Genomic DNA, 20,540 nt, shown 5'->3' with positions numbered 1-20,540 from the left:
GGGGTTGGTCGTAAAGTGTGTCGTAAGGAGGCGTGAACATGATCAGAAGAGAGGAAACAATCTACTCGCGAGTAGAGTCTCTGCTGAAGGTTCTGCTCAAGCTTCTGAAGGCACCGCCGATGCGACGAGCCTTGTCAGACACAGACGAGCCATTTGATGAGACGGAGGCGGCACTGTTCTGGCGACTGGCAGAAGGCTTCATCTCATCGACAAAGTTGCCTGAGCCTCCTCTGCCGGTGTGGTAGACAGGGGCCTTGGCGCGGGCATCCATGAGCTTCTGGTCGCGGGCGAGTTCCTCGTCGAAGGAGAAGATGGCCCTTTGGCTTTCTTGACGGGTGAAGGTGTTTCCCATGCCTCCTCTGCCAGCAGTGTACTTCTGGGTTGGGGGAGGGGGAGAGATGGCACCACGGGATGCAGGACCAGTAGCGTCGTTGCCGACAGTGAGTTCCTCAACCTTGTAGCGCTTGAAGTTTCCGGCACCTCCTCGTCCAGAGCCAAGGTATGCGGTGCTTCTGCCTCTGGGAGCCGAGGGGTGAGGCTCGTTGATGAGGTAGCTCAATGAGACCATATTGATAGAATGTGTGATTGTTGTTCTTGAGTAGACTTTGTTGTAGATCCTTAGAATGTCTGATGACTCCGAGTCGTGGGTATGTAAAAAATGGTTGGTATTGGTAGCGGGGTTGTGGAAAATGTTTGATATGGAACAAGCAGCTATGGAGGGGCAAGCAGCGGGTCTATATATCAAGACACACCCAGCAGGATCGAATGTTGACACATCACGATCGAAGAGGCAATGCAACGCACTCCGGACCAAGAATTGCACCACCTTACGCGTGCGCTGCAAAAATTTGCAAATGGCTTTCAGGTTTCTCCTCACTAATCCTCTAACTGCAAAGTGCGAAACGGACATTGTGATCAGGTGCGCGTCCGGCCCGCACGTGTACTTGCAACGACGCCATTTTTTCATTCCAATTCGGCTAACGGCTTCATCAGCTTTGCGAAGCCAGCCAAGCCGCAAGCAAAAAAAAAGTTTTTCGAGAACGTCGGTTTGCTTGCTCACATCAGCTGGTCTGGCAACAACACCCCTTTCATTCTAGCCCATTCTCGGAGGTGCCCGACGAAATGTCAGCGCTGCAATTTACAGCCTCGTTTTCTCATTTTTTGCAAGCTCTGTAAAGAGCTTTTCATCTTCATCTCTTGCTCGCGATCGCGAAACCCCCTCCTCCAACTCCTTAACTCAAAGCAGCGATGAGCCCACTTGAGCAAAACAGCCAAGGCCGGTACCTGAGCATACCATTACCCCCATGTTTCTCGAGAATCGACGCTATTACCCCATGAATTGCTCATCGGCTAACTAAGTTCAAGTAAGGCGTCCGCGGGTATTAGCAAATCATAATTCCAGCTCCTCACTGACAGCACGAACCACTGGTTCAGAAACCCAAACAGAGGAAGAGGAGACGAACAGGATTGGAACACTTTTTTGTTGTGGTGATGCCAATCTCGCAATTCGCAAGAGACATTCCGTCAGCCTGTGGTGGTTGCGTGGTGCTTCGCAAGCTTTTGCAAGCAGATCAACATGATCAAGAACTGCTGTTCTCTACAGTTGCATCACAACAGCCAACGATGATGTGCTATCCCCGAGGATCAAGTGGCAGTCACGCATACCACGGAGCGGATGCCTCCCGTACCGCTTGAGCTGCTAAAAATGTCTCGTTGTCAACGCTGGAAGGTTTCGCTCAGGCCGAGCAGCGCTTTTACTCCTTGCGGCTCTCCTTCACCGTAGTTGTATGCGTGTGACCTTCTTCAACGACAGCTACAACACACCGCTCGTACTGTACGCAACTGCTATTGCCGAACCAGCCCTCAATTTCTAGCCTCCCGGGCACTGTAGCACACGTGAACACGGCAGTGAAATGAGATCTGTTGCTATGGATCGTTCTCGTCTTTCTCCTAAGCGCTTCGTTCATTTCGTACTTGGTCAGGCCACATGATTTGTCTTTTCATCATCAAAGTAGCACGCAACAAGCCAATGGTAGATCTTTCTCCTTGCCAACTGGACAGTTGTCTCTTGCCCATTCGTTCTTCCTTGACTTGGCTTCGTTAATGCGTCTATGAGAAAAGTCACAGATACTATTTGGTAATGTATTGGCAAGAAGGTAACCCTAAGGGAGTGTACTGTTCGGTAGCCCCGGACTACGGCTATGATGGTCCCCCACAAAGTGGCGCGCGCCCTACCGATGTAAGTTGTAACGTTTCCCCTCATTTCTTTCCCCCCCTGCGCCAACTTCGTATGTTGCCCAGTGCTGTGTGTCTTGGGCCTTGTCTAGGCGCGCGGCGGACGTGCTCAGCCTCGGACCTCCAGTGAGCCGTCCTTGTGAGTCGTATGGCGGCATCATCACCAGAGACGTGCGGAACGCAGCTTCCTTCTTGGCCAACCTTTTCTCCGCATCCAGAGCTCATGTCGTTGCCTTCCGAAAGAGAAAGACTGCCTCCAAGGTTCAAAACGAGATGCCGTGATGCGGGGGAGATGGTCGGGAAGCCTTGTCTGATCTGGGAAGTTTCAAGCGTTTTGGTCAGGTGCTCGAGCGGATTACTCGACGGTGACTCGTATACTTGATGGTCCAGGCCAGGCTTTTGAGAGGAAATAGGAGCGAGCGATGAGGTGTCACAGGCGGTGTGCCGAGAAAACGTATCGCAGAGATGAGTTGTTGTTGTTCTTGTCGAAGTGGCACAGCTTTGTCGTCAAGTATTGCAGGGATCGCGTCATGTATCACGCAAACTTGGTATGGATGATTTCAGGATTCTCATGCCAGTCGTCGATATTCACCCACATCTGTGTCATCACGTCAGTCTGGAAGCAGGTTGTGCAAGATGGAAGGTTGTACTGACCCTTCTGAAGGTGCTGAGACCAGCCAGAATACTGCCACCAATCCACGTGCTGTACTTGCGCTCAGGTGGTGCGAAGATCTTGATGCGCATGTCTTTGACTGCCAGGCGTTGAACCTCGTGCAACAGACGGTCGCCGAAGCCCTTGGTCAACGTCGAACCTCCTGACAAGACAATGTTTGCGTAAAGGGATTTTCTCAGATCCATGTCAGTGCGGCTGATGGCATCGACAACAATCTGGTGAATGCCGGGATATTCAAGACCAATGATTTCAGGATCGAAGAGAATCTCGGACGCTCTGAATCTCTCGGGACCAATCTGCGAAACACGGTGAGCTTGAGTCGGCTTGTACAAGGAGCACGTGGTTGTACCTTGAGCTTCTGACCGTCAGGAAGGGTGTACTCAACCGTCTTGCCGTCCTGTCTAGCATTGCCCGTAGCCCAGTCCTTTTCTTCTTTCTTGGGGTCAAGAGCCAGATAACTCGTCTTTTCCTTGATCATGCGCACGACCTCTTTCTCAGCACTGGTATGGAAGATGTAGCCAGACTTGCGAAGCAGCGTCTGCAAGTGCTCGGTGACGTCTCGACCAGCGACATCAATGCGGCGGATGCTGTTGTTGATAGCAAAGCCTTCGTAGACAGGTACGGCATGCGAGACACCGTCTCCAGAGTCGAGGACAATGCCAGTGGTTCTGCCTGAGGCGTAGAGGGACAAGACAGCTTGGATCGAGGTAAACAAAGCAGGAACGTTGAAGGTTTCGAACAGGATTTGAGCAGCGGTGTCGCGGTTGGATCTCGGATTGAGCGGAGGTTCGGTCAAGAGGACAGGGTGCTCTTCACTCAGTGTCTTGAGCTCTTCGGTGTATACATGTTGCCAGATCTTCTCCATGTCGTCCCAGTCGGTGACGATTCCATGTTCCAGAGGGTAGCGGATCTTCAGCAGGCCGCGAAGCTCCTGGGCCTTCTGGCCGATGAAGACGTCTCCTTCGAGAGCGCCGGCCAGGACGCGCAGGTGCTTGGGACGACCGACGTAGGATGGGAAATAACATTTGGGCGCGTCTTCGCCAGCGAAGCCGGCTCTGATGGTGCCGCTGCCATTGTCCAGCACAATTGGGGCGTTGTGAAGCGTGTCTGCCATTTGTCCTGTTGAGTGGTCCTTGGCTTTCCAGGCAGATTATTGTTGCGGGCCCATGATCAGGAGAGACTGTCGCTGGAGCTGCTGCCGTGTGGTGCCAGATGGTCGCTGAAACACAAGGAGATGCTTGGCGTTGGCTGTTCTCGCCCAAAGCGGTAGACCGCCCTCCAGAGACCTGTGCTACCTACCTACCTTACCTGTGTCACCACTCACGCGCGTCGTCTGACTTCGGCCCTGCTTTCTGCTTACTCTCCGTCTACACCCCTGTCGCTCTTCCTCACACTTGTGCTCTAGCATAACCACCATGGCCATGCAGTTCAACGCCGAGCCTGCCGTCCAGGACCCTCGTTTTGCTCCCAACACTGCTACTGACAACTCCTCTACACAACCCCCAGACGATGATCCTTCTGCCATGTCCGCCGCTCGAGAGCACGTCGATATCGACAAGCAGTGCGGCGTTCCTCAGTTCAACGGTGTCCCGTGTCCTGCTCCTCTCGCTTGCCAGTCACATACTATCAAAGACAAGTATGGCGTCCCTGGCAGGACCGCTCCATTAGAACATCTCATCGCTCGCCAGCAGCAGGAGATGGCCCAGCTTCCTAAGCAGTGAATTCCTATTTCGGTAAAATATTCGTCTGTTCACTCGTAAGATACCCTGATAATCTAATCAACCGTCAGGTTACTTGAGCACAGTGTGATGCTGCGATCAAAACATCAATGGGACATGGGAGGAAGTTGGTCGAGCGAGCTATTAATTAATCTTTAGGTGAATTGCATTATGGTATTCAGGACTCGCAATAAACATTAGCGCGCTATAGCGTCCATCCCACCAGAACATTAACGCCTTTCCATCGCCTCTTGTCTCATACAAGTCGTGATATAATAGTACAGGAATACGAAAGAATAATGTCGACAGACCGCTGGTAATCGTCGTCGTCAAAGAAGCTGTTGTACAAGAGAACCAGTCTCAGGAACTGACATCCATGCTGCTTGCACGGTGACATGCTCAAGCATGGTCTGCTGCGTTCAGTGGAGTAGGTGGCTCGTTTCGAGAAAAGAACTTTCTGCGAGAGGTCGCTTAGACCTGGCTCATGGCAGGTCCCTTCTTGATGCCACCGGCACCGCCGCGCATGTTAACGCCGGAGTTACGGCCCTGGAGACCAGCGAAGATGGCAGAGACGACAAAGGCAGCAAAGCCGAACCACAGGAAGGCGGTGGAGGCCTGAGCCTCGTGGCAGCGCTTGGAGGTGTTGGGCGAGCCGTTGGTGATGGAGTTGCTGTGGGTGTACGACTGTGGATGTGTTAGGCATTGCTTGTGCTCAAAGGAATGTTGGAAACTTACGCTGTTACCGCAGCTGTGGACACCAAGGTAGGCCGACATGGCAACAGCGCCACAGAAGTAGAAGATGGCGTTCAAAGCATCAAGACCAACGACCAGAAGAGGGTGGATCATGAACGACTCCTTGATGCTTGCAGGAATGAGGTAGAACAGAGACAGCATGCTGAAAACTGAAACGAACATGCTGTAGTTGACAATCGAAGGGTTGCCAGCGTAAGATGTTGCGATCATGTTACCAATGAGGGACATGATAAGAAGAGCCCAGAAAAACTGTGTCGCATGTTAGTTGCTGATGCGATACAGGTTGGCATGGTGGTTGAAGCTTACCTGGAGGCCGCGCATGGCCAGGTTGATGATCTTTGCAACCATTTTGGATGGGGCTGAGATAAACTAGTCGTTTAGGTGGTGGAGAGATGGAGTGACAGGAGTCGGTGGCTGGGATAGGTGGCCTGGGGGTCGCTGGGTGATGAGCTGTAGATGGGATGATCAAGAATAGTTGTGGCTGGATGGCAGGAGGTCGAGGTTAATATCTTCGCTGGGCTTGCCTACAGAGCCGCCTTCCCATCTGTGTCATCACCGGCCATGGGACGACGAACCGCAACGTCACAAATGACGCATGCTCAGAATGGGACCATTTTGAAATCATCGCGGCGCCGCGCGCGTAGCCTTCTTTTCCGACCACTCAGATGCCTGTCTCGGCCATGTCGCACACAGTTTAACGACCGATTCTATGAAGATCCTGGCTGCTATGACGCCGCCACACTTCCAGAAGGAGCCCCCAAGCCGGCCGCCAACCAAGTGATCGTCCGGTAGCCGGATCCGGATCACGAGGCCACCCTCTGCCTCGAGTTCTATCAGGTCTCTGACACCTCAATCTGTTTCATGAGACAGATCCACGCAGTATACTCATCTCTGCTCTTCTGCTGGTCCTTACTTCTTCTCGAGTCTTGAGTATTGGGAAATGGGTGGTGCGCGATGTTCCGATATCATTGCGCCCATGACAAGCTTCTCGCAACGGTGCGGCATGACAGCACTTCCCGTGGGACCCTGAGTTCAAAAACCTATGACGTTGACGTTATCGAAAAAAAAGTCTCCCGTAGACCCGACCGTGACCGCTCTCAAGATTTGGGTGCAGAAGAAAATTTCATGTGATCGATATTCGAATCATCCCGTTTGTGACGATGGAGCGATGCAATTCTCGGGACAAAAACTTGGTTGGAATACTTTTGTATGATCCCTATATATGCCTATTACCAATCCAGTCGCTGCGGAACAGAAGTCGTAGGTGACCAAAAGAAATTACTGCTACTCGTTTGTAGCAATATCGTTACGCCGATCCTGACCTTTAGCACGCGTATCAAAGCTTGTCATAACTCAAATCCCATCAAGGGCGAGAGAGTCGATAAGAATATCAGTATCCGCAGATGCCACTGCATTCCAGAAGTCCGAGTGGGTAGTAGATTTTGGGCAGACCCTGTGACATGGGCACTGCAAGAGTCCCAGCTGATCCTGCAGTCAAGACTTGACAGGACAGGACGTCCACAACCTTCAAGCCAGCGTCATATCCAGTGTTGGTAACACTAAGTGTGTAGTCTGCACTGCTGGCTCCCTTGTTGTTCAGGACGGTGATGGTCTGGTAGCCATCGTAGCCTTTACGCATGGCGACATTGGCGTTGTCGCTGTAAACGACCCAATTCTGGTAGGTAAGCCAATCTCCATCGACGTAGAGGGCGTGGTTGCGGATTTGGTTTGCGCTTGACGTAAGGGTGTACAGAGGTGCGCCTGTGTTGTAACCACTCAACCAGACAGCTTCGCGGTTGTAAGGATCTTGAGCGCCGCTGTAATGCTGTTCCTGGCCTTCGTACATGATGGGAATTCCATCGCCCATGATCGTGTAGGTGATGATGTTCTTGGCCAGAGACATGTCGTTGGTCAGTGACGCAAAGCGAGCTTGGTCGTGGTTTTCTGAGAACGATCCCAGAACGCTAGTGTCTTTACATTGACTCTTCATGCCGTTAAGTTGCTTCACGAACTTGGACATGCTTCCGGCAGTCGAGGAGAAGGCGTCCGTAGCCGCATAGTACCTGATGATGGTAGTGTAAGTAGGAAGATATCTCTACTCTTTCGATCTCAACGTACATTGCGTAATTCAAAACGCTGTCCATGTAGTTTTGGTAAGGGCAAAGACCATATGGATCACCGTTGGTTACCTCGCCAGTGATGAAGACGCCGGCAGCCTCTCCGAATCCAGGCCAGAATGAGGTGTCGACATGCTTGACAGTATCGATACGGAGGCCATCAACTGCAATAACGTGAGCCAAGGTTCTGGATCCAATGACGAGTGACTTACTTGAGTAGTTGGCAACTAGTTGCTGGATCCATGTCTGGTACTCCTGTGCGACAGCAGCATCTTCTGTACGGAGATCGACAAGCTCTACGTTCGAGTCGCCCAGCCAGCAGTCTTGGATGCTGGTGTTGTTGCTGTAGTCGACATCGCAGAAGCTGTGGTAATACTCAATGTCGTCGAATGGTTTGAAGACACTGTAGTCGACCGAAGTTTCGTTGCCATTCCAGCCGTTGTGATTGACGACGATATCAACCATGAGATACTAGAGTACAAGTCAGTCATGATCGATGTGTTCGCCTGTACGATCAACACACCATGCCTCTGTCGTGCAGAGCTTTGGCCAAAGCCCTGAGATCGTCGGCAGTGCCAAAGGCACTGTTGAGCTTGTACAGATCCTGCTGCCAGTAGCCGTGCCATGGTTGGCCGTAGGGTGTCCAGGTCTGAATCTGGAATGTGACAGGAGAGATCCAGATCTGTTCGTGTCTTAGCGTTTGCCGTTCAGCGGCTCGAAGCCACACCTGGGTAAACTTACGGCAGTGAACCCCATGTTCTGGATGTAGTCAAGCTGCTTGATGATACCTTGGTAAGTACCTCCGCAGTATTTGCCGACGGGGTCGCATTTGGCTGTAGTACTTCCATCGGGACGTGCGAACCTAGCAGACATGCGAGTCAGTCGTGGAAGCTCCTTGAGGGATAAAGAACGAGTTACCGATCAGTCAGTACTTGGTAAATAGACTTCGAGCGCCAATCGGCGGCAGATGCTGCCAGAACCGAGACGCCGAAGCTGAGGAATGTCAAGAAGGTAGCGAACTTCATGATGCGGTAATGAGTGTGGGTGAGTGAGTGAGTCAATCGCTCAGTGTAGAACGTAGATCGACGCAACTATAATGTTGGTGAAGCTCTGTTTGCGGCTGATATCATGCGCAAGGGATTTTTGTCGGATCCTTGTGACGAGGGTCTTGTTGATACCACGTGCAAAAAGTGCTGGCAGAAGTGTACTGATTAGAACAGGTGCTGTGTCGAAAAAGTTGATGGTCGCCGTCTAGGCTGACAAGAAAAGGAGTGTACTTGAAGGAACGTTGTGATGATCGAACAGTCACCTGCGATGCAGAATTGACGCCGAGAATTAATACGACAGAAGGAAAGAAGCAAAAACTGATCGAGTTACTCGCTGAGTGGGCAACTGCGACTGGAAGAACAAAGAAGCTGCCCTCGCACGCGCGTCGAGAACTTGCGAACAAACCGCAAACACTGTAACCCGTTTGCAAGCAACGGTCCCGTTGGCAATCTTTAATGATTTATTAGCGAAATAAGTGGTTCCTCGACCTAACAAAGAAATGCTGATGCATCAGAGTGCCTACAAGAGTACATCTAGAGCTCGACGGACAAGGGTATGCGCAACAACCTCGAGACAGTTGGCATATTACCGTAGGCATCTACATATAGGACAGATGCTATGCACCCGTCTCATTGTGGGTCGATGCGAGCCATGATCAGGAGGTATGTTGATCAAGATCATCAGTCTACACCATCACTATCTGGAGGCGAGTCTGATGACTTCCGAGCTCTTTGAAACTCCATATCGAGGGCTCAGGAGGCATGTGAGAAAGAGATAGGCAGAGGGTGGTGGTCGGAGCTCTTCGCCGCCAATCTGCAGGGTGCGGCCCGTTCCAGGGTTTGGACCTTTGCCGGAAGTCAGCCCTATCCAAGGAGTTTCCATTCAAGGAGGCATCGAGCAGCGAGGGACATCCATGTGCTCGAATCGTCTAGAGTACGCTGTTTCTCTTAGGTGCGAACATCTTGGGAGCATAGATTGATGTCCCTCTTGTGTTTATACCACATATTATGGTCTTGTTCACAGTCGAGGCGTATTCATTCTGCCAGTTCGCGTACTCCCTGTGCACAATTGTTACCAGCACTTGCAAACCTCGACATCTCATAATCAAAGGCCAAATCAGACAACCCAATCAGATTCATGGACATAATCACCACAGAACCAATTCATTATGCCTGTGAGTAATCGATCGATAATAAATTACCGTTATATTGGTAGAAAACAGAGAAGACCAGGGTCTCTCAGACAGCCATAATGACGATTGGTTTTCTGAGCAACTCAGTAGCTTTGCGCAGTCGCATCTGCTCTGTCTATATGCCCCCTCACTTTATCTCAAGACACTGCGAGTCCCCTGTGTCGCAGCATTTCTGTACATTGTCATCATAAACTCCTTGAGCGCGCTCTTGTATCGCTTCAACTCCAACCACCTCTCAGTCTATGAACCACGATAGGTAGTGTAGCTCCAAGGACCCAAGAGCAGAGGAACATGGTAATGTCTCTCGTCCTTGTCGGTACAGAACTTGAGCTCCACCTCAGGCCAAAAAGTCTTGCCCTTGCCATAGAACTCCTCGGTCGCAAAGACCAAGCTCCAATTCATCTGCTCGTCGCTCTTGAGGTCCGACTTCAATGTGTTGACCAAGTGATCCAGCTCGGTTGTGGTGACAGTGCCGCTGTCGTTTGTGGACTGCCAGGCGGTTACTCGGCCATCTGAGTTGGTGGTTGCGGTGAAGGTGGTGGGAGAGGAGAGGTTGGAGCGCTTGGGCGAGAGTAGGGAGAGGGTGACGCGCATGTCGGGCGCTGGGCGACCAGACACGGTCTCGAGGACGTGGCATGTGATGAACGGGCGTGCTGGAGCTGACATGTTGACTGTCTGTGTAGGTGTGTGGGTGTGTTTCGGTGTGCTTCAGGCTGACAGTTGAGCAAGGGGTTTGCTTTTGGTTTCTCGAGGTGTTGCTGCGACTAGTGATAGAAGAACAGATGGACCTACAAGTGACAAGAAGCCTTCTACTATAAGATTGTTATCTAGCCGTCGGTCACCTTCGTCCAAACAGCTTCCAAGTCGACACGCGGAGGTGGCCGGTCGCATCACGCCGAGTTGCGGCTCTTAGATCTCACGAGCAAGAGGGGGCTCTGCGAGAAGAGGCTCTGTTTTTTTCCTTCAACCTCAACCTCACACCACGACGACCAAGTACAACAAAAGAGATAAGTAGGTATGAATTGCATTCGGATTTCATGTCTCGTATAGGTAAGTCTACATGACTGCATGGTCGACGGAGCCCGCTCTTGCTTTCTCAACGTCGCCAGCATTGAATTTCTTTCCCGTCTCTTGGATCGGTATCATCATTTCCTTTGTTCATAGCTCGTCCCTGTCAAAGGGCGCGAAGCTTCAGGTAATCGTTCGTCTCATGCTTCCAATGCGAAAGCATTTAGTTGCGGACGTTGGAGCGGACCTCATCGTTACCACCGTTGTTCTCGCGGTGAATCTGAGCCTTGGTCTCGGGACCTGAAGTCAAGTTCAGTCAGCATGTTTCTTTGACGTAAGTCTTTTGTATCGCTTACCTCCAGCACCCTCGAACTCGCCAGCCTTGTAGAGCTTGCCAGTGGAAGGGTTGATGTCACCACCCTCGCTCTCGGGGATGCGAATGTTGTTGCTGGCACCAGTACCACCAACAGTTACGTCGGCACCAGGGAACTTGTTGCTGACGCTCTCGTCAACACCAGACTCGCGGGCTGTGAAGACAATGTCAGTTTGTTGTTGCATGTCATTGAAGCAATTGAAGAGATCATGGATTTGACATCCAACTACAAGCTTCAAATTTGGTTCCCCAAAGACTTACTGCTGTCGCTTGTGGTCTGACCGTGCTTTGCGGCATGGCTGTTCAAGTCCTGCTCAGCCTGGGTAGCGAGCTTGATGGGGTCCTGTCCTTGGTATTCGGCAGACATTTTGATGGATTGTGTGGTTTGAGGTGGGTTTGGAGGAGTTTGGTATGTGGAATTAAAGATGGTTGAGTATGATGAAGAAAGAAAAACAGCTCTCACACGACCTGAAGAAAGTATTTCTACTGCTGCAATCGATCGAGCCGATGGTACCATTGGTATGACGATGTCATGGAGGGGGTGGAGATGGTGACGTGTAGATGCCAAGCCGAAGTCATTTCGAAGAGAAATACTACCATAAGTGGAGCTGACAACCATAGAATATTTTGATCAAATTCCTCGGGATCGTCACTGCCTCAGATTATCGAGTCTTTGAGAATTTGATCGTGACAAGAAGAAATGGACAGAAACCCAGTTTCAGGTCACTGACCCACGATCCTGCACCCGACCAACAGACTTCCCAGTCAAACACGAGCACCAGGAAATGATCGCTGAGAATTAATTAGAAGGCTGGCTTTGCTCTCGGTCCTACTTTGCAAAAATCCATCAAGGTGTGCATTGATATCATAACTCAACACACAAGCAGTATTGCTCGATGGTTTCTCACACCCCGTAATCCTTTTATGCTGAAGCCTTCCACTCCAGTCACATCCGCTCTCCCACAACCACAAAGTCCCCAGAGCCCAAGCTGTGACAATGCATGAATCTTTCAAAAACAGAGGCGTGTCCACAGAAGAGAGGTCGATCTGCCGCAGAACACTTGCGCCAGGCTCCAGCTCTCTTCAAGAATGACTCGATGCTCTGATATTGAGTTGGTTGAGGCTGATAAGCTATGGTCTGCTCAAGGCCGACGAGCTGTGCTCTGCTCAGGGCGTAGTGTTGATCAGCTCTTGAAGAATCAAGTCTTCAGAGCAGAGCATTAGGACCGCCACCCCTTCGCGTCCACACGCCATCAATGCCCATATCGAACTTTCTGCTTTGCTGTCAGTTATAGACTGACAATAAGGATATCACCACAGCTCACCCATCATCAGCCCAAATAACCTTCGGCTCAGGAGCACCACCGGGAGAATTGATAAACTTGATGTTCTTCGTCTGCGCACCAAAAGTCAGCATTTGAATATCAAAGCACAACAGAGACAGCAACGAAAGACTCACAAGACCTAAACTCAGATGGATGGAAGGACCTTCGGCGACTTCGTAGTGCTCCAGTGGTTCGTTGTTGGCTAGGTGCTCGATATTCTCTACGACCACAGGGGCTTGTCTGAGTGCCGGACGGGCAGCTTTGTGGGCTCCTGTGTCTGCGACATCTCCTACGGCGAAGATGTTCGAGAATTTGGTGTCGTGGATCTGAAGTGTCCTGCGTACACGAACGAAACCAGCATCATCGATAGACTCTGGTGACAGGGTGCGAATGAGCTCTGACTGTGGCGTTTGGCCAGTAGCGATGACCTGTGACCAATATCAGCCAACACATTCCGTCTTCCAAGAAGCTTTCACAACTTACAGCAAAATCAGTAGAAACAGATGTTCCATCCATCAACTCGACGTTGAAAATCGACCCATCGGTCGGATACCCCTTGGCCGGCAACTTGACTCTCGAACCAAGCTTGAGTTTCACACCCAACTCTTCGCATCTCTGCTTGATAATGCCATCAAGCTGGGGATGAAACTTGTTCATGATTTGCTCTCTGGAGTGAATCAATGTAACGTTTTTCTCAGGGTAGATCTCCTTGATATCAGTAGCCATCTGCACACCCACAGCTCCTCCGCCAATGATGGCGATATTGGAGCTCTTCTCGACTTTGCTGGCGTGTTCGCGCAGGTAGGTGACTCCATCAGCTTTGTCAGACGAGGGCAATGTCGATGGTGGTGTTAATTTTGTCCCCGTAGCAATAACCTGTGTATCACCATCAGTCAAAAACTCGTTCGAAACCCTGCTATCCTCGGTTGTACTTACCAAATAAGCATAAGGAATCCTCTCCACCCCCTGACCATTAACCTCGACTTTGCGATCCAGCCAAATCCCCTCTTTATCGATTTTTTTCACGCCAGCCCTCACCACAACACCACTGCCTGCAGGACAATTCGCAAACGTGCCCGGTGTAAAAGGAATGAAAGCTTTGTGTGTGTCTACCTTGCTGGTGACCGCAAATCTAGGAAAAGCGAACAGATGCTGGAAATGCGAGTTCTTCTCAATCAACAAGACTTGGAAGCGGCCTGAGAATTTGATGGCTAGTTGTTGTGCTGTATTGACACCTGGAAAGGAGATGTTAGTATTCGTCAGACTAGATATGCGATCAGGATATATGAGTGTAGAAAGCCATACCAACATAACTGCCTCCGATGACTGCAATATTAGGTAGAATCGACATTGTTGCTTTGCACAGAGATGATCAGAAGTTCGGTTCCTGGAAATCTACAGTGAAGCAGGACTTGTTCGGCCTGCTCGACGGTCCGACTCCCTCCCTATATATGTCCTCCGACCTCCCCTATGGCTGCCTGTCTTGCATCCCGGCAGCCCACATCGGATCTGATAAGCGCAGCGCTGTCGGCGTCGCCAACAACCTGATGCTCCGATTGGTCACTTGTGTCGGAAGAGTCGGCCGAGGGTTGCGGCCGAAGAGCACGGCACGCGCGGCCGGCATGGTATCGTACGAGGAGGCGCGGGGTACGAGACAGCAACACCCAACAGTCAGGAATTCACAAGTGCAATAAGGCAGCATATCACTGTCAGAGGAAGGGAGCAAGAATCAAATCAAAATTAGCGAACTTCTTCGCCGTTCATTTCTTTTATACCGTACTCGGCGTTCTTTTTCTGTTAAAAGAACTACTCCTGCATAGCAAGTCATCAAGAATAGGGATACAACCATTCAGAAAGCAATCCCATGCCAACGCCCCAGCCACTCCGCTTGTCTTTAGCAATGCCCATGAACCAAAAAAGAGACGATGAAGTGATCAATTCTACTTCTTGCGCGATGCTCTGCCGCTCTTGGTCACGACGGCAGCAGCACCGCCCTTGGTGGTTCCGTTAGAGCCGGTTGACGCTACACTGCCTGCACGAGATGATGTGCTTGATGCTGCCTTGCTGCCGCCCTTGACTGTGTCGAGCTGCTTGTTCTATAGACTTGTCAGTTCTGGTTCCATTCGCCTATGATGTTCATCGCATACCTTGACGTTGCCCTTTGCCTTTTTGGTAGTAGGCTTGACTTCCTCTTCCTCGCTTGACTCTTCATCAGCAGCTCTCTTGCTCTTCGAACCGTTGAGCTTCTCGCCATTTGCCTCGGCCATCTCCTTCGCAACAGTGGTGATAAGAGTATTGCAGCGACGTCCGATCTCTTGTGGCGTTCTGCTCAAGAAGAACCAGTCGAACCTAAACAGCGGCGATTCGCGAATCTCGTCACGGATCTTTTCGTACAGTTCCTCGCTCTCAAGGCCGAAACGGTCAAGCATGACCAAAAGGAAGCGATCTTCTTCCTCGGTGTAGACCTTCTTGTTCGTGGTGCTAACAGTGTAGTTGATCTTGAGCTGCTGCAGCGGTACACGGTACAGGCCCATCTTCTGGCGGAGGAGCTTGCCATGCTGGACAACCTTTGCGCGACGCTCTTCACCTTCGTTGATTGAGTCAATGTGCTTCTCCCAGTTGGCGATCTCCTTGTAGCGCTTCCAGAAGATCTTGGCGTAAGCCTTGATCTCGTCAGGCTCCTTGCTGTCGACCTCCAGGGCGATGTCCTCGTAGTTCGTGCGTCCATACTTAGCACTTCCGTTTATGAACTGTTGGAAATCACGCTTGTTCCAGTCTCCGAAACCCTCCGCGGCAAGCTTGTCCTTTTCACTTTGCTCCTCCTCTGTCAAAGGCTCGGCGTCGTCGATAGCCTGCTGTTCCAGGGCTTGATCTTGTTCGCGCTGCTCCTTGTCCTCGTCATCGCCCTCAGCAAGAGGTGCCTTGATGCTATTCTCTTTACGGAACCATGCGGTCTCCTTGTCTTGCAGATCCGCGAGACGCGGGTTGAAGAACTGGTAATCGTGCATGGCCTGTTGCTTGGGTGCGCGTGGAACCTTTGGCTTGGGGTCGGCAGTTCTGCCGCCAGTCATAAGAGCGTTTCGATAGTACTTATCCATCGAGTAGGATGCCGGGTCTTTGCGCTCACGCTTTGAGGGGTTGATCCAGTTGATGCCAATCTCCACCTTCTTCTTGTTCTCGAAATTTTCGCCGTTCCACTCGTACGCCGACTCTGAAGTGAACTTCTGGAGATCGTCCAAACCAAGCTTCTCATACTTGGAGTTTAGTTCAGCGGTACGCTCCTCACCCTTCTTGAGGATCGCGTCGATGTCGTCTTCAGTAATCTCGCCGTTCTTCGAGAAAGCGCCTTCGGCGTTTGCTTCAAACACCTTCTCGGCACCGTGCTGAATCATGTTCAGAAGCTCATCCTTTGAAGCTGCCTTCTTGGCTTCCTGTTGGGCACGTCCTTGCTGAATAACAAGCTGATCCAGACGAAGTTTCTGAGCAGCTCTCTCGAGCACCTTCTCCTCGATGGCATTCTCGGTTACGAAACGGAAAACGACGACCTGCTTGGTCTGACCAATACGATGGGCACGGTCCATGGCCTGCAAATCAGCCTGAGGGTTCCAGTCACTATCGAAGATGACGACAATGTCTGCAGTTGTCAGGTTGATACCGAGACCACCAGCACGGGTGGTCAGGAGGAAGAGGAACTTCTCAGAACCAGGCTTGTTGTACTCGTCGATGGCTGCAATACGATCTTCGTGAGCCGTTGAACCGTCGATACGGCAGTACTGGTATCCACGGAAGACCGAGTAATCCTCGAGGATGTCCAGAAGTCTGCTCATCTGCGAGAAGATAAGGACACGACTTCCTTGTGCCTTCATACGTTTGAGCAGTTTGTCAAGCATTAGCATCTTGGCCGAGTTGTAGATCAGATGCTCATCAGTGGTGTATGGCGGACCAGGCTCGGCTCCATCGAAAAGGTAAGGGTGGTTGCAGCACTTGCGCAGCTGCATGACAATGTTGAGTAGACGGGTCTTCGACTCTTTCTTACCACCAGCGCCGTTGACTGCGTCGATGTCCTTCTCCAAGATGCGCTTGTACCAGTTAACCTGCATTTCGGACATGCCAATGTACAAGTTGACCTCCTTCTTGGGCAACAGACTCTTCTCGACGTCGCTCTTTACTCTGCGCAGCAAGAAGGGACGCAAAACTCTGTGCAGCTGCTGAACGACGGTTTCTTGATCGGAGTCCTGTCCAGAGAACCACTGATCGAATGCTTCTGAATCTCCAAAGACGTCGGGAAGGAGGAAGTTGAGCAAGGCCCACAGCTCATGCAGATTGTTCTGCAGAGGAGTTCCGGTGATGAGAAGTCTGTTGCGCGAGTTGAACATGCGGATGATTTGAGCAAGAGAGGATTCCTCGTTCTTGATACGATGAGCCTCGTCGATGATGATGTACTCCCAGGCAAACTTCTTCAGGTGTGTCTTTTCGCGAAGAATCATCTCGTAACTCGTGATAAGAACATCGAATTTCTCCTCGAGCAGTCGTTCGTTCATGATGGTTGCGCGCTCTTCCTTTGTACCCTGGAGGACCAGAACGTCGATCTCGGGAATCCATCTAGCAAATTCACGCTTCCAGTTGTCAAGGGTGGACTTTGGTACGGCGACCAAGTGGGGACCAGTGGTGTTGCAGACGAAGCGTAGGTAGCCGATGAAGGAGATTGTCTGGAGAGTCTTGCCCAGACCCATCTCGTCGGCCAAGATACCAGAAATACCGTTCTCGTGCAGCGAGACGAGCCAGTTCAAACCAGCAACTTGGTAGTCGCGCATTTGTCCCTGGACATAAGACGGTGACTCGCGGAAGATTGTACGGTTCTCATCACTTTCATGCTTGCCGGTGCGGAGCAACTCAGCATCTTCCTCCTTTTCTGTGCGTCTCCTTCTTTCACCGCCTGCACCTCCCTTGCGCGATTGGGCTTTGCCAGCTCTTGCCTTTTCTTCCTCGTCTTGGCGATCGATCTCAGCCATAATCTCCTTAATGCGGGGGTTTGGGTTGGTATCGATGAAATGACGGAAAAGGTCGGTCAGGCCTAAGAGGTAACGGAATCGGCGGATAGAATCGTCCTCCTGTAGTTGATTGTCAGAAAAGAGGACGGCAAGGGATGCTAGCAGCGTGTGTTGGGTACCTTTGACATGCCCAGCTTGTCGTGCTTCTTGCCCAAGACACTCTTTCTCAGTTCATGGCCTTCCCATCTCTTCTTTCTGCCGTCCAGATCGCCAGCAACGCTGCTTTCTGTGGTGGTCATGCCAGTGTCTGAGTCCTGAGAGCTCGTTAGTATGTGCGCGTTCGTACACGTAGAGCCGCGTTTGTAGCTTACAGTGTAATCGGGCGTGTCGATCACATCCTACAGCCGATTAGTTAGCACATGTCGTAGGTTGTGTTGTCGCGTTCGAGCGTGGGCTTTATATAGTAGAGGAGAAAGAGCCAGGGATCGAAGCTTTGAGAACAAGCCCAATGCGAAAGGAGTGAGTGACGGTAGTACATACACGCATGGTGTGGTCGCCATCTCCGTTGCCGTTCATGATGCGGGTGGACAGTTGTGGTCGCCTTGCGGCGGAGGGTGGATTGAAAAGGTTGGTCCAGGAGAAATGGTAGACGTGCGTGGAATCTTGTTTCTGCGATGGACAGAGTCGATGTCGAGTGGATGATCAACGGCGCGAATGCCGATATTACGATGGCGGCGGATGGTGGGCGAGAGGGGACGCGGAAGCAAAAGGCAATGCAAGATGCGAAGGGAAGAAGAGCAGCCAAGAGAAGCAGGAAGCATCCACACATGCTCCAGACGCGCGAAGTCGCGACTGCCCGTAAAATGCTTAAGCACGGACCACACCTGCTTGCTTGTTTTATCGACTTTCACCATTGCGCCTTCCGTCCGTGACCTTGTGATTGCATTAGCGTACACATTGCTAATCTTCACATGGTAGTTGAGAAGGTCACAAAGATGGCACCGCAAGATACGGCCTTGTCAGTCAAGACTAAAAGGGAGATGAGTTGGTTCGTTCAAGATGTGAATGCTAAAAATACAGTTAAACCCTCCAATACCATTTCCTTCCCCCTCTTGGCGAGCATATAGACCATGTGTTGATGTCTTCGTCGTTGTGTTGCTCGATACCAACCGTGTGTGTGCTGAAAAAAAAAAAAAGCCCAGAACGCCGCGCTAAAACCTGTTTGCAATGCCAGAAATTCTTGATACAATTTGTCCACTTCTCACCTGTGCTCGAGATCATTGATCGGAAACCTATTGTCGAGGACTGTTGGAAGGCGCTCAAGCCTGCGCTCCAGCGAACATGAGCTCGCGATCCTGACGCATGCCTTCGAGCACAGCGACCAATCCGCCCTGTCGCAGTCGCTCGAGCACCACCGTCATTCCCTCCTTTGCCTTGGGTTGTGACTTCTCAGCGCGGCGGAGGCCGATGACTTCAATGGATCGCTGCATGGGACTAGCTGCCCACGACTTGAAGAAGCCAAGCTTGGCCGGAGCCTCCTCTTCGACAGCCTCTGCTTCGGCCTGTCTTTGTGCCTTTCTGCGACGAATGTTCTCGCCGATGCGTGATTGTAGTGTGACTGTAGTCGTGACGTCTGTCCTTTGAGATGCTTGTTGGCCATAAAGATCGACGGGTGCAGTGAGCTTCGGTTGCGATTCGAGACCTTGTCGACGGAAGACCTGCTTTTCGATGACGCTCAAGACGCCGGTCCATTCGAGGTTGCGACTCTCAGCCTCCATCCATCCTTCTTTCGCATCGACGACGGTTGTCTCGAGGATATAAGCTTGGCTGTCACCGTTCTCAGCTCCACCCATGATGCTCCGTGGTAGGAGCTTGAGAATGGCAGCAGGAAGTTTGCTTCTCTTGAGGTGCAGACGGACAGTCGTCAGGCGCTGGGTTTCGGGGTCATATTCGCGCGAGATGACATCGGTCGAGAGCACGTGAGTGCTGTATGGGTTGGGGTAGCGCAGAAAGTAGGCCAGCGACACGGCGGGAAAAGAGTAGTCGTAGCTATACGAGGTGGAGTAGAATTTGACCATCTTGTTGCATGCTGTGAGCGACGATTGACAGTGGGTGAATGAAAGCGATGGAGAAACAAAACAGAGTCGAAGAAGAAAAGGAAGCAATTGGGTCAATAAGGTGGAATGCTTGATGCAGTGCAGAAACGGCAAGGCTGCTCCCCCTCAAGTTGGCGTGGTCAGCAGCAGCATGACGATGTCAGTTTTTGTTCCCCAGCCAGTCGGCGTCGGCCTCCGAATCTCCCGACCCTGTCCCGCACGCGTGACATCTGCCGATCTTCACATGCTGCATCTCTTTGTCTCCGCTTGCTGCTTGCTTCGACGACCATCCTTTGTCATCGAATGCCATTTTCAATTGTTCATACTGTGCTAGATATTTGTTACACACTGAGCAGTGTCACTATCTCACATCTGTTTTAAAACGCCGATATCACCAGGGCTTCCAATGAAAACTGCTCCAATCTCAATAAAGATTGTGCACTTTTGCAGTGACTAGAATCTAAAATCTCCTCATGAGGGACCTTCCTGTATGCTTCTGACTTCAGGCCCCTCTGGGTCTTGGCCTCGTTCCTGGGCCTCAGCCTCCAACCCTCCTTCCTCTCTTCGAACCCTTTGTTGTTCCTCATACCCTCGGGACCCGTTCTTGCTGTTGCCTCTACCATTGACTTCCTTGTCCATCTTCTCCATCAACTCCTCTCCCGGCAAAAGCACTGCCCAATCAATCGCATATGGTAGCCCTCGATGTCTTCCTCGAATCATGACGCAGATGAGGATCAGTCTACTGAGAGTGTGCCATGTTCCACTGAACGAGTAATTATCGTAAGGAACGCCCAAAGACAAACCAACTGTGCCATAAGCAGAAACGACCTCAAAAATGATAGCCCAGATGGTAAAATAGTCCCCTCCAGCCACTATTTCGTGGCGCTCGATGATCGTTATCAGCCGGATTGCTAGTATGAGCCACCACAGGTCGTGTGCGAGCTGCTTGCGAATGTGTTCAGATATATAAGACTGTTCACCTTTCTTTTCTGCCTCTTGATCGCTGCTGTTT

General features: G+C 51.3%; 10 protein-coding genes across 10 annotated transcripts; 1 reads left to right on the top strand and 9 right to left on the bottom strand.

Moving 5' to 3' along the window:
* Nucleotides 1–61: 61 nt before the first annotated feature.
* Nucleotides 62–568, bottom strand: M436DRAFT_37333 (uncharacterized protein; the record flags this gene model as incomplete). Its single annotated transcript, XM_013575158.1, has 1 exon — nt 62–568. One exon carries the CDS (start codon nt 566–568, stop codon nt 62–64), a length of 507 nt encoding a protein of 168 aa, XP_013430612.1.
* A 2,202-nt stretch (nt 569–2,770) lies between these two features.
* On the bottom strand, nt 2,771–4,022 carry M436DRAFT_39208 (actin-like protein; the record flags this gene model as incomplete). The annotated part of the gene is made up of 3 exons (XM_013575504.1): nt 2,771–2,833; nt 2,890–3,204; nt 3,258–4,022. The coding sequence occupies 3 exons, from the start codon at nt 4,020–4,022 to the stop codon at nt 2,771–2,773; spliced, it is 1,143 nt and encodes a 380-aa protein (XP_013430958.1).
* Nucleotides 4,023–4,323: 301 nt separating this feature from the next.
* M436DRAFT_78699 (uncharacterized protein) lies at nt 4,324–4,629 on the top strand (the record flags this gene model as incomplete). The annotated part of the gene is made up of 1 exon (XM_013575941.1): nt 4,324–4,629. The coding sequence occupies one exon, from the start codon at nt 4,324–4,326 to the stop codon at nt 4,627–4,629; it is 306 nt and encodes a 101-aa protein (XP_013431395.1).
* Nucleotides 4,630–5,097: 468 nt separating this feature from the next.
* Nucleotides 5,098–5,727, bottom strand: M436DRAFT_69892 (uncharacterized protein; the record flags this gene model as incomplete). Its single annotated transcript, XM_013575767.1, has 3 exons — nt 5,098–5,310; nt 5,362–5,628; nt 5,686–5,727. The coding sequence occupies 3 exons, from the start codon at nt 5,725–5,727 to the stop codon at nt 5,098–5,100; spliced, it is 522 nt and encodes a 173-aa protein (XP_013431221.1).
* A 1,042-nt stretch (nt 5,728–6,769) lies between these two features.
* On the bottom strand, nt 6,770–8,521 carry M436DRAFT_78697 (alpha-amylase; the record flags this gene model as incomplete). Its single annotated transcript, XM_013575940.1, has 6 exons — nt 6,770–7,442; nt 7,498–7,660; nt 7,709–7,967; nt 8,020–8,178; nt 8,238–8,358; nt 8,415–8,521. The coding sequence occupies 6 exons, from the start codon at nt 8,519–8,521 to the stop codon at nt 6,770–6,772; spliced, it is 1,482 nt and encodes a 493-aa protein (XP_013431394.1).
* Nucleotides 8,522–9,975: 1,454 nt separating this feature from the next.
* Nucleotides 9,976–10,401, bottom strand: M436DRAFT_37684 (Hydroxyisourate hydrolase; the record flags this gene model as incomplete). Its single annotated transcript, XM_013575227.1, has 2 exons — nt 9,976–10,161; nt 10,204–10,401. 2 exons carry the CDS (start codon nt 10,399–10,401, stop codon nt 9,976–9,978), a joined length of 384 nt encoding a protein of 127 aa, XP_013430681.1.
* Nucleotides 10,402–10,966: 565 nt separating this feature from the next.
* Nucleotides 10,967–11,483, bottom strand: M436DRAFT_78695 (uncharacterized protein; the record flags this gene model as incomplete). The annotated part of the gene is made up of 3 exons (XM_013575939.1): nt 10,967–11,043; nt 11,100–11,270; nt 11,378–11,483. The coding sequence occupies 3 exons, from the start codon at nt 11,481–11,483 to the stop codon at nt 10,967–10,969; spliced, it is 354 nt and encodes a 117-aa protein (XP_013431393.1).
* Nucleotides 11,484–12,323: 840 nt separating this feature from the next.
* On the bottom strand, nt 12,324–13,792 carry M436DRAFT_69889 (amid-like NADH oxidoreductase; the record flags this gene model as incomplete). The annotated part of the gene is made up of 6 exons (XM_013575766.1): nt 12,324–12,390; nt 12,442–12,512; nt 12,576–12,869; nt 12,925–13,317; nt 13,378–13,676; nt 13,747–13,792. The coding sequence occupies 6 exons, from the start codon at nt 13,790–13,792 to the stop codon at nt 12,324–12,326; spliced, it is 1,170 nt and encodes a 389-aa protein (XP_013431220.1).
* A 589-nt stretch (nt 13,793–14,381) lies between these two features.
* Nucleotides 14,382–18,008, bottom strand: M436DRAFT_38128 (chromatin-remodeling complex ATPase-like protein; the record flags this gene model as incomplete). Its single annotated transcript, XM_013575301.1, has 5 exons — nt 14,382–14,537; nt 14,589–17,552; nt 17,612–17,746; nt 17,804–17,830; nt 17,973–18,008. The coding sequence occupies 5 exons, from the start codon at nt 18,006–18,008 to the stop codon at nt 14,382–14,384; spliced, it is 3,318 nt and encodes a 1,105-aa protein (XP_013430755.1).
* Nucleotides 18,009–18,751: 743 nt separating this feature from the next.
* M436DRAFT_38206 (MSF1-domain-containing protein) lies at nt 18,752–19,510 on the bottom strand (the record flags this gene model as incomplete). The annotated part of the gene is made up of 1 exon (XM_013575316.1): nt 18,752–19,510. One exon carries the CDS (start codon nt 19,508–19,510, stop codon nt 18,752–18,754), a length of 759 nt encoding a protein of 252 aa, XP_013430770.1.
* Between the last annotated feature and the right edge of the window lie 1,030 nt (nt 19,511–20,540).

Source organism: Aureobasidium namibiae (genome assembly GCF_000721765.1).
Source record: "Aureobasidium namibiae CBS 147.97 unplaced genomic scaffold scaffold_2, whole genome shotgun sequence".
Classification (NCBI taxonomy): domain Eukaryota; kingdom Fungi; phylum Ascomycota; class Dothideomycetes; order Dothideales; family Saccotheciaceae; genus Aureobasidium; species Aureobasidium namibiae.
The sequence above is the reverse complement of the archived record's forward strand: the minus strand, read 5'-3'. Positions and strand labels throughout refer to the sequence as shown.